Source organism: Rhipicephalus microplus, chromosome 1 (genome assembly GCF_043290135.1).
Source record: "Rhipicephalus microplus isolate Deutch F79 chromosome 1, USDA_Rmic, whole genome shotgun sequence".
Classification (NCBI taxonomy): Eukaryota; Metazoa; Arthropoda; class Arachnida; order Ixodida; family Ixodidae; genus Rhipicephalus; species Rhipicephalus microplus.
The window spans coordinates 182,679,804-182,691,496 of record NC_134700.1 but is presented as its reverse complement, the minus strand read 5'-3'; the positions used below and the strand labels follow the sequence as shown (position 1 = coordinate 182,691,496).

At 48.1% G+C, this 11,693-nt stretch overlaps 1 protein-coding gene across 1 annotated transcript in view; it reads left to right on the top strand.

The window, feature by feature from the left end:
* Nucleotides 1-2,560: 2,560 nt before the first annotated feature.
* LOC119178373 (uncharacterized) overlaps nucleotides 2,561-11,693 on the top strand; it is a 148,319-nt gene continuing 139,186 nt past the window's right edge. The window contains exon 1 of the mRNA XM_075888691.1: nucleotides 2,561-2,648. Coding sequence (XP_075744806.1) covers nucleotides 2,636-2,648 — 13 coding nt within the window. The 5' untranslated portion in view covers nucleotides 2,561-2,635. The remainder of the gene's footprint in view (nucleotides 2,649-11,693) is intronic.

The window sequence follows — 11,693 nt, the reverse complement described above, 5'->3', positions numbered from 1 at the left end:
TGCTAACAAGGTCAAGAATGGCGAGCAGAAGGTCACGAAAAACACAATATAGTTGAAATGGTGCCTGAAGTATCATTTAGCTTTGCCACTTAGAACGTTAGAGGCTTAGCTTCCAGGAAGAAGCAAACCCATGTGTATCGATTGCTGTATAAGAAGAAAATCTGGATGTACTTCCCGTACAGGACACGAAAATTGAAAGAGAGGAGGATAGTGGGAGCATGGTGCTTAAGTTTACGTCACGGCAATTGTGAGCCATGCTATAGATACAGCTATAAGCGTCTACTAGCAAATACAGCGAAAATAACTTCCTCTGCTTGGAACTGCAGTCAAAGTAACTTTGGTGCATTAAAAACACACGCGTACTCTATAAGTGCTTCAGAATACAAGATGAGATATTGCAGTAATTATGCGTAAGGTACATTGCCACCGGGCGTCAGGACATGCGGTAATAATGCCCTCATAGTTTACGCGCATTGTATAGATGCTTAAGAATTCAAGATTAAATATTGCAGTAATATTGCGTGGTATACAAGGGTACATTGCCATCGGGCGTCAGAACATGCGATAATTATAATGACCTCATGCTTTCGAAAACGGTCACCCACTACAAAAGGTACACACATTACTGCGCCTATTCCCATGAAGGCCACGCAGTGGGTGCATAGCAAGTCCCAAAACATTTTATGAACTATGTATTTGAATTACGCACTGAGAGACAGGATATCGCAGTCGCGTTAAACTTTTAACGGAGAAGCTTGAGTGTTCCCCAATTTCTCCCGAAGGAGTTTCAAGCACTATGCAGTGTTGCTCGGTGCTAATACTCGACTTGCACGCCAGGTGCCCTGGTTTAAATGACAATATCTGTTGAGTAAATGGTTCCTTATTCGCCACCTTGTAAAAAAGAAAACTATTATCGCCGTAAATGAACAAGCGCCACAAGAATAGGGTAAGTCCCGCTACTCATATTAATAGACCACTAAGGATGAAGTTAGGAACTGAAAAACCCCTCACCCCCAACCAAAAAAAAAAAATTACTGCGAAGCGATGGCGGCGGGTCTCAAGACCCTCTGTATATATGTGCAACGAGGGAACACGAAGGAACAAGAAAGGGAACGGCGGCCGCCATAGCAGATGCCGAAGCGATGGAAGGCTTTCTAACTACGACGTGCCCGTGCTGCGTCTGCGACTGTCTTTGGTTTAACTCTGGCGCTTCGAATAAACCTATAAAGAACCTGTCACCACCTATAGCTGAAGCATGGGAGCAATTCAACAATGCACGGGAGCGCCACCCTTCTGCGCGCACTTTTCGGAAGCTGCGCGCAGCGCTGTCGTCGTGTCGAGCGTTTGGTATTTCAATGAGCACACCTCCGATATTTCGGCCAATGGATTTTTTTTTTTAGAATTTTGATGCATGGGGCTTGTGGGGAGTGTCGCGAATCGTACGATTGAAAAACTGCACACGTAGGAGTTTTGTGCCGGATGTTCACGACAAATTAAGGCGACACAGAAAGGAAACAGAAAGAACAAAGCACTGACGTGAAACAATTTATTGGGGCATTTTTTGTCACGTACATACAGGGAATCAGTCTCTACAAAGTGCATGTCAAAATAACAACAATCTAGAAGCAACCTATGGGAGCAACCTAGTTATAGTCAGAATCGTGCAGTTTCGCTGTCTCAGGGCTCGCGCGGCTTGGTGGAAGCTTCAACAATATTTTTTTTTCACCTCATTTAGGTGTATGTTTTAATTCATGCGATGTGTCACGTAATATTTTAAAAAAAATAATGTAAGCACGTGATCGACCCCAATCTCTCATTTTATAAGTGACGCTGCTTGGTTGCTACAGTTTACAAGTAGCGACAGCACGTAAACAACAAAAGTAGTTTAATAGTGAATTCTAAATTAGCAAGTGAGTAACGTAGTTTCATTTCATGCGCACGGAATGCCTGTCGCTTGGAGTAATCGAGCTCAAGGGCTACAACGGTGCTGTATCTCGCAGGTATGCGTTAACCGTAGGAATATACTAAAAAGAAAACTTACTCTGTATAACGCCATAACTGTGTCGACATAAGCTGCCATACTTTTTCAGACGTTGTACAAAGTGGCACACGGGCATTCAAGCCGCAGCTGCTGCGAGCGAGAAAGGGCTGCAGCCGCTAACACTTCCATCTCTTTTTTGATGTGGATATTTTCTTTTCCTCTTACATTTATATCAGCCGTTTTCAGGCAGCGACTGCGCAACCATCCAGTGACATACACGTACATGTACATGCTCTCACACACAACCCGCATATTGAAAATTAAAGCCAGAAAAAAAAATGGCTTACGAAAGCAAGTGCCTATGCGGAAGGTTTCATTAGATCACTATCATCACGAGTAAAAATTTAGCGCGAAGGCTCCTAACGGGAATAGAACACGCTCTTTTGCACCGTGATCAGATAATTGCGTATACAATCATATGCACGGGCATAAGCGGCAGCCGCATTGCCGGCTAGATACCTCTACACTTTTACCCCGGAAGCATGATTGCTTCAATCGCGAACGTCTGTGCAAGGCTCGCGACTGCGCTGTGATGAAATGTGTGGGCGTTTTATTACAGCGTGACCAAGATGGCTGTTAGCACACGGGTTCCTGATGTGGAAAAGAGGTAAGGAAATTGTTTTAGAGTATAGTGGTTTCAAAGCAATGTATTTTTGTGCGCGACATCATTATGACACTTTCGCCTAAATGTATTGGTGTATACATGCCAAACGGTCAACGAGTGAATAGTTATTTGAGTACATGTACGTTAGGCACACGTCATGTTTAACTGCAGTGCCGAAAGAGCATCGTTACTGCTCAGCTTTGTAAGGCAATAAAATGCACCTACACGCACAGTGAGTAACAGGCCAGCACACCTTTATAATTAGAGTGCTTTAGAAGTTCACTGGTCACAGCATCCAGTATAGCACTTCCTGTGGTTGTCCGGCCTTTCTGAATGAATGTAATCAGACCACCAATCCTGCGTTGTTGTCTTACAGCGGAACCTTAATTATACAAGATCACAACAGGGGTCCATTTTAGCGCCTTTATACCCGCCGCCACCGATGTTTGTAACCGCGCTATTCATGGAATAAAAACAAAAACAAAATGAGAAAATACCCAGGATAGAATGGACTTAAAACCTGGGTCTTCTGCGTAGCAGCCAAGCATACAGTGAACTCTCACTTTAGAGAACTTATAGGGAACCAAGGAAATGGCTCACTTAACTGGATGTCCACTAAACGTAACACTCACTGGAACAAGATTGAACACAACAGAAATAAAGTGGAACGTGTGAAACGCAGTTTATCCCCCACCCCCCCAAAAAAAATATCTGTAAGTTTCATTTGAACTGCATGGTGCCGTGAAGCACATGAAGAGACAAAGCTATCGATAGAAAGAGAGAGAGAGTACATTTCTATGCGCTGCCTCTGGCACAATTGGTTGCTGAAGTCTCACAACCTTCTGACATCTACATCCTCGGCTCGATGATATAGGATTTAAACCTGCCTCAGGCATTGCGAATTCTCTGTCGCATTCTTCTTTCCATTTCAGATGAACACTAGAACAACTTTCCAAATCTGATAGATCTGCGTATGCAGAGCTATCATACAGAGCTAGAGAGCTCTGCATGATAGCTAGAGCTACAGATGGGCTGGAGCTAGAGCAGAGCTATAGAGATTCGGAAAGTGTTATTATTTGATAAGTGTGGTTTAATGTCCCAAAATATGGTTATAAGAGACACCGCATAGTGGAGGGCTCCGGAAATTCTGACCACCTGGGGTTCTCTAACGTGCACCCAAATCTGAGCACACGGGCCTACAGCATTTTCGCCTCCATCAAAAATGCAGCCGCCGCAGCCGGGATTGGAACCCGCGACCTGCGGGTTAGCAGCCGAGTACCTTAGCCGCTAGGCCACCACGGCGGGGTGAAAGTGTTTCAAGTGTTCCAGGTATTGAAGCGCACGTGGCTCGTTTTGGTCTCCACTTTGCCTCGGCGGCGGTGCATGCACTTGCGATATCACACCGTCGCTGATGCATGGACGGTTTGTGGGTGGCATGCATCGTCTACGCCAGTGCTGCAGATCACAAAACTTCACTGAACTGGGCCGGGTGCTATTCTGGACATTGTCTAATTCCGCCATATTGTCAAGTTTTGTAATGGTGGCATTTTAAGCCAATCAGAGATGTCATAGCAGCTCACTTGGCCAATTAGCATTGATCAATTGCTGAATCTGACAACATGGCGGAATTCGATAATGTCCGGAATAGCACCCCTGATCTCGAAAATGAGCCCGTATCCTCAGATCAAATTCATTTAACTGAAGTGATCACCGTTAAATAGTTGTATGTGTAAGTATATAAAAGATTTTCGCATAGAACGCTTATAGGAAAGCTGCCGGGGGTTTTTCGAAAGTTCAATATTGTGAAATATTCGTTAAACCGATATTCGTCCAAGTGAGAATTTGCTGTATTCTACCACTGAGCTGCCTTTGTGCTTGAAAGTCCTAGAGAGAGAGATGGACACTAGAGAGAAAATATTGTTTCTGTGTATTAGGGAAGTACACTTTCGGAATGCCTAAAATGCCACGATTATCACGAGACACAGCAGTTCTGTCGCTTGGTAAGCGACAAAACGTGCGAAAAGAAAATGCTAATGGAGGCGCTGTATACCTGGAGATTCCCGCACCAAGCACGGCGTGACGTTATAGATATTAAATGCCTCCACTGAATTTTACTTATAGCTTCTAATCAATAAAAATGAAGTATACATTGTCATCTGTGGGTGCTATAGGCCTAGCGTACGAATTTTCACGAAATTTAATCGAGCAAGCGTCATGAAAATGGAAAATTTTTGAAATGTTTGACGTCGCGTGCGAATATTTCAGCACGAAAGATGAAAATGAACCTTCAATCTTGATTGATTTTCTCCGCTAATAATAAACTTATGATAGTGAAACTTATCTCATTAATGTTCTCAGAGTGCCGTTTATCAATCCAGACATTGTCAGAAGAGTAAAGTAACAAGCAGGCTTCACGCACTACGTATTGCGTTGCGAGTGGGTCGTTAAATGCTTCCAACCAGTTACAAAAGACTTTAACATTGCTCTACATCGCCACCATTCACAGCACCAAAAAAGTGCGCAGAATGCCTTTCAGGAGTGTAGCGGATGCATCACTTCTCCGAAGAATGAAGAATTTACGAAAATTGTTGGACGCTTTCTTGCTTTCCGAAAATATGAAGATTTATGGAGTATAGTGGTTACGACTCAGCTGTAGTATAGTTTCCACGAGAGCGTTTAAAAATGACTAGAAAAGTCACTCTTCCAGCTTTCGCTCTGGGATTGTTGCTGCGCGTTACGTGCAGGCCAGGCATTTTTTTTTGTGATACTGTGTGTGCGCACACGTTTTTTTTTTCTTTTATTTAAATATCTCTTTCTCTGTGCACCATATTTATTGCTCCTATTTCCCCAGCCCCGTGCTGGATAGCAAACCGGATGCTAATATTTGGCTAACCACCAGGCCTTGCTCTTTATATCTTTCTCTATCCCTACTGAACTATACGGAACGGAAACACAGTATACGGTATTCCCGTGTCACTCCTTCTTTTTCCTCGCTCGTTGTGCTTTATAGACGCCCCTGCAGTTTCAGGGACAGTGCATGCGTCCTCTGAGTGACAGGTTCTTCGTTACAACGCGCAGGCTGACAGGCAACAATGAGGCATGTAACCCTGCTGTAAATAAAATATAAGACAATCTGGGTGTTTGGGTTGCTTCGCTGGAATTAGGAACGGCAAAACGCAACTAGCAAAAAAAAAAAAGGAAGAGTGGTGCGCTACCGTATTTCCCAGCCGTATTTCGTAATTCGCTAAAATACTGTGCTGTATACACATTGTTTATGCATTTCTTGACCATCTTCCATTGTTGACAATATAGAGAGGAATGCGGACAATCGACATTATTTATAGGAGGCAATTACAAAATGCAGCTGCACAAGAAACTGTGGTGGCGGCTTTGGTTCCCGCCACACAGGCAATATTAGCACACTGCCATCACAGCGCTTTCTTTGAACGTTAACGCTGAGCGTCCTTCTTGTAAAACAGTGACGATTTCAAGTACACGCGGAAAGTTCCCACTGACGTCATTGCAGCCGCCATCTTTGTGGAACGCCAAGAAACGGCGTAAAGGCGTACACCAGGAGTGTGGCAGCAAGACACCGAATGAGAATCTGATAGACCTAACAATCTCGTAGTAAGGTATGTCACTGCAAAAAAAAAAAAAAAGAGGGGGGGGGGGGCGCAAGGAAATGAGTGGGCCATAACGTATAGTGTTCTGACGTAATCGCGGACGCCATGGACGTTTGGAACTCATGGCGAAAATCTGCTTCATACGAGGTAAAAGGCGCAAGGAAGACGATGAACGAGATGAGAAACACGCAATGTGCCTTTCGACAACGTTTCTTTCTAAAGAAAAGTATGGGCGCTATTTATGCCATGACAGCGCTGTCACATTTCATCGCTGCGCTGTCGCATTCAGCAATGTAAAATCTCTCTCTACAATGTAGATATCAATGCCACGCTCACGCAAGCATCACATGCTTCAATAATCTTTTTTTGCCTCAATTGATTGATTGGTATATGTGGGGTTTAACGTCTCGAAACCACCCTATGATTATGAGAGCCGCCGTAGTGGAGGGCTCCTGAAATTTCGACCACCCGGGGTTCTTTAACGTTGTTGCGAAGCCACCTCCGAAATCCCGCCGCTGACCTCCACTGTTGCGAACGACGGACCGATCCCGCCGAAGCCACCACTGTTGCGAAAGACGGCGACGCCAACACGGTGCCGAAGGCGCCACTGCTTCCGACTCCGCCGGGAAGGTCACCAGCCGTTTGGTAGCGTATGTTTCTCAGCTCGCGACTGCTTCTGCGCAGAGCTGATCAGACGAGCGGACGAGACGACGGTGAGTCAAACAAGGTTTATGTACAGCATATATACAGAGGCGTTACAATTTCGGCACTGGGGCCGACAGAGACTCGAAGAGCCGAGCTCTTCTCTCTAACACATAGTTCAGCCTTTCGCCTAAGACCGCTGATCGCGACACGCCGCAGGGCTTCTTTTATTTGCACCGGGTCCAACCAAAACGTCCAATCAGAAGCGCCGCTGGTCGTCAGAGCAGACTCCTCCAATGAGGTTCGCCGCGCGATGCGTCAGACCACCAGACATGAGGACGCCGGCTCGCTGTCACGTGCGCAACTGACTCAATGCACGTGGGCCAGAGATGCGCCGCGCGTGTTCACGCCGTGGAGTTGTTCGCGCCCGGCGGACTGCGGGCTGGCCTTGACCCAGATTGCCGGTTTCAGAGGCACGGACGTTTGACGAGGACTCGCTGGCATAACAGCACCCCCGCCGCCAGACAATGCACCGGAAAGACGAGCTGCTTCCACGGGGCTCGGATGTCAGGTGCGCTCGTTCGCCCGGTCCCTCCAGGTTCGCCTCCATGGCCATGGGGAGAATACAGCTCCAGACTGTTCCGGGAACACATCCCATTTTGACGACGGATCCCAGCTCCACGGGCTTGTCGCCACAACTTGCTGACCAGCTTCACTCGTCTCTTCTGACCATCTTCGGTTTCAGCACTTGTCGATGGTTCTGCAACTTGCCAAGAACGGATCGACAACAGACAACACACGACACACGCAAGTGCCTTCGGTCACCCGACAGAACACCAGACAAAGTATAGTACAACACATACCTATCTACGTGTCTATCGGAATTTTGTTCCCTCTACATCAAGAGGCACATGTGGGACAAAAGACCCTTAAAATGACAACTCAATTTTTTTTCCCACGTACAACAACGTAACAGATTAGAATACCACAAATTTGGCCCCTTTAGATCACTCTGAACGAGAGCGCTCAGCCCAGGTCGTGATGAGGTCAAAATTTTGCCCCGAATCGCCAGCCAGAAACCGAAAGGTTGAGAAGGTACTAGCTGGAACGCACTGCTCAATACACCTGCATTAACGTTTACCTTTCCCTTTTTTTTTTTGCTTTAGCGAACGTCAAAGTTGCGCTGTGGAGCAACATGCTCCACCTCAGTAACCGGCCACTTTTAGGCGACGATACCTATGCGGCACCAAGAGCGGCTCACACTTTCGACGTTGCACAGGGGAACAACGATACGGCTTGCTACTGATTGACTCCTCACCGCTTAGCTCGATATCGGGTTCGATCACCGTCGTGTCTCCGGGACGGTCCGACAACACATACCCAAACTCGGAAACAATCTTTCTCAGGTCCTCTTTCTCAGGTCCTCTTTCATTTAAGCTAGGCTCTAGGTTTATCTGCTCCCGGATTACTTTCGATCCCCCTTCGATCACCTCACTAGAACTCAAATTTTCTGCTTCCTCTTCCTCTGAAGCCTTCAACAGCTGATGTACGGCCGCTTGATGTTTAACATTGGGTTTCATCAAGTTGTAAATTTTGTTCTGCCGCCTTCCTACTTGCACCTCATAAGTTGTATCGCAAGGCTTCGATAATACTTTGGCGGGCCCTTCCCAATCAACCTCAAGCTTGTTCCTTTTGGATGGCTGCAGCCGCATTACCTGATTATCAACTTCAAAAGCGCGCCTCCTCCCCGATTTCTCGTAGTGCTCCTTCGACAGCACTTTTGCCGCGTTTTTCTGGCTTTCCACTAGCGCTTCAATTTGGCTTTCCACTAGCGCTTCAATCGAGAGGTCCTCACGCTGCTCTCGAATGAGCGTCTCTCGATCAACTCTCGGCAGCTCGCTCCAACTTTCCGCTACAGGCGAGAGCGTTGCAGCCCTCTCGCTCTGATTCAATGGCGCCATGTCGTCTCCCCTTTCTCCGGAAACCGCGCAGCTAGGTTCGGCGACGGGCCGCTCGCGTGACTGCTCACATGACTCATGCGGAAACTTTCCTTTCTGGGGTTCCGTCGACCCGCCGACAAGGTCACTTGAGAGTTGACCGCATGGAACCAAGTCAAGCTTCCGCGAAAGCTTTCGCGCTTGCGATCGCGTGAGAGCCATGCACGCTAAGTTGGGGAAGAACGATTTGCCCTGCTCTTTGAGAAGCTGCTCCGAGTTGTTGGAGAAAAGATAAGGAAAACGATCATTTAGCGCGGCAGACACAGCCGCTTCGGTGCGAAGCTCACCGAACGGGCCTTCAATGACAACCGTGGCGATTGGTAAGCGAACACTCTGCTCCTCGGCGACTTGCCTGATCCACGCGCATTCTCCTGTGAAGTCATCCGGAGACACCAATGAAGGATGGACAACATCCATGGTTGCCGCTGAGTCTCTAAGTGCTCGGCACGTTTTCTCATTGACCCTAATTTCTTGGAGATACGGCTCCAACAACCGAATGTTTTTTTCTGATTCTCGGATCGTTGCGAAGGCAAACTTTTCCTGACAGTTTCTCGCGATGTGCCCTTCCTTTTTGCAGTTGTAGCAGATTAGCGGCTTCCGTTTGTTTTCCGATTCAAATGCCTGTGTGGTAGAAACCTCACTCGATTTCTCCGCTTCTGCTTGCCCTTCCCCTACACTGTCCTTCGTAAGAGACGGGTCCTTTTTGAAATTACGGTGCGGAACGGGTTTCCGTTGATCAGGTTTCCTTGAAAAGCCCTCTTTTCTCTCATATTTTTCAACGCGCACTGCCCTGCTGTGCAACTTTCGGCGAGTATAATACTCCTCAGCTAACTCTGCTGCCTTGTTTAGCTGTACTTCACTAAGTCTGTCCTGCAGCCAAAGTCTGACATTCTCCTCGATGCAGCGGTAGAATTGCTCCAGTGCAACGCATTCCACCACTTTATCGCGGTCGTCATAAGCACCTTCGCCCTTGAGCCATTCAATCAAATCGGCTTTAAGACGAAACGCGAAGTCAACGTGTGACTCATTCCCCTTTCTAGCATACCGGAACCTTTGCCTGAAAGCCTCGGGTGACAACTTATAACGTCTCAAGAGCACTTCCTTAACCTCGTCATAGCTCTCAAACGCTTCCCTCGACAAGCAAGTTATCGCGTCGGACACTTCGCCGGGAAGAAGAGCTAGCAGGTTCCGCGCCCAAAGAGGCCGCTCCAAAGCGTTTCGCTCACAGACGTGTTCAAACTTGACGAGATACTTCGCCATGTCCTCGCCTACTACGAACGGTGGTAGTTGGTCCCGAATTCTAAAACCGCTGACCTGAATCGTCGGAGAAGCTACGCTAGGCGCCTGCGAACACTGTAGGATTGCCAATTCTATTCGTTTCATCTCGAGACGCTCCTGTCTCTCGGCCTCCTCGCGCTCGCGACGTTCTCGCCTTTCAGCTTCTTCGCGTTCGCGAGCTTCTACTTCTCGCCTTTCAGCCTCCTCACGGCGTGCTTTAATATCCACCCAGGCCTCATCGACTTCCTCAGCCGACACTCCCTCATCCTTCATGATCTCAAGGATCGCTTGCTTTCGTTTCGCACGGCCCAAAGTAATGCCAAGTTCCTCACAAATTTCGATGAGTTCCTTCACTTTAAGGTTCTCCATCGTTCACACTAGCCTCTTGCTGTTTGCCCCTGTTAACAATTTACTTGCCGTACCCACTATAAGTCAACTAGCAAGACGCGCAAGCAACTTTTAACTCTCCCGTGTTTACCCCCTCCGCATTAACTTTGGTTTCAAAGCACTTCGACTTTGCTTGAAACGATCAAAGCTCACTCTAATGCTTCACACAGCCCTTCTCTAAACTACTACAACCTGAGCTAGAGTAGTCTGGTGAACTGAGGGGAAAACATCAGGCACTCACCGCATCGATGTCGCTGACGCCGGCCGATCCCGCAGCTGCCAACCACTGTTGCGAAGCCACCTCCGAAATCCCGCCGCTGACCTCCACTGTTGCGAACGACGGACCGATCCCGCCGAAGCCACCACTGTTGCGAAAGACGGCGACGCCAACACGGTGCCGAAGGCGCCACTGCTTCCGACTCCGCCGGGAAGGTCACCAGCCGTTTGGTAGCGTATGTTTCTCAGCTCGCGACTGCTTCTGCGCAGAGCTGATCAGACGAGCGGACGAGACGACGGTGAGTCAAACAAGGTTTATGTACAGCATATATACAGAGGCGTTACAATTTCGGCACTGGGGCCGACAGAGACTCGAAGAGCCGAGCTCTTCTCTCTAACACATAGTTCAGCCTTTCGCCTAAGACCGCTGATCGCGACACGCCGCAGGGCTTCTTTTATTTGCACCGGGTCCAACCAAAACGTCCAATCAGAAGCGCCGCTGGTCGTCAGAGCAGACTCCTCCAATGAGGTTCGCCGCGCGATGCGTCAGACCACCAGACATGAGGACGCCGGCTCGCTGTCACGTGCGCAACTGACTCAATGCACGTGGGCCAGAGATGCGCCGCGCGTGTTCACGCCGTGGAGTTGTTCGCGCCCGGCGGACTGCGGGCTGGCCTTGACCCAGATTGCCGGTTTCAGAGGCACGGACGTTTGACGAGGACTCGCTGGCATAACAACGTGCACCCGATTCTGAGCACGCGGGCCTACAACGTTTCCGCCTCCATAGGAAATGCAGTCGCCACAGCCGAGATTCGATCCCGCGACCAACGGGTCAGCAGCCGAGTACCTTAGACCACCGTGGCGGGGCTTTTTTTTTGCCTAAATTATTATTCTATATTCTACTT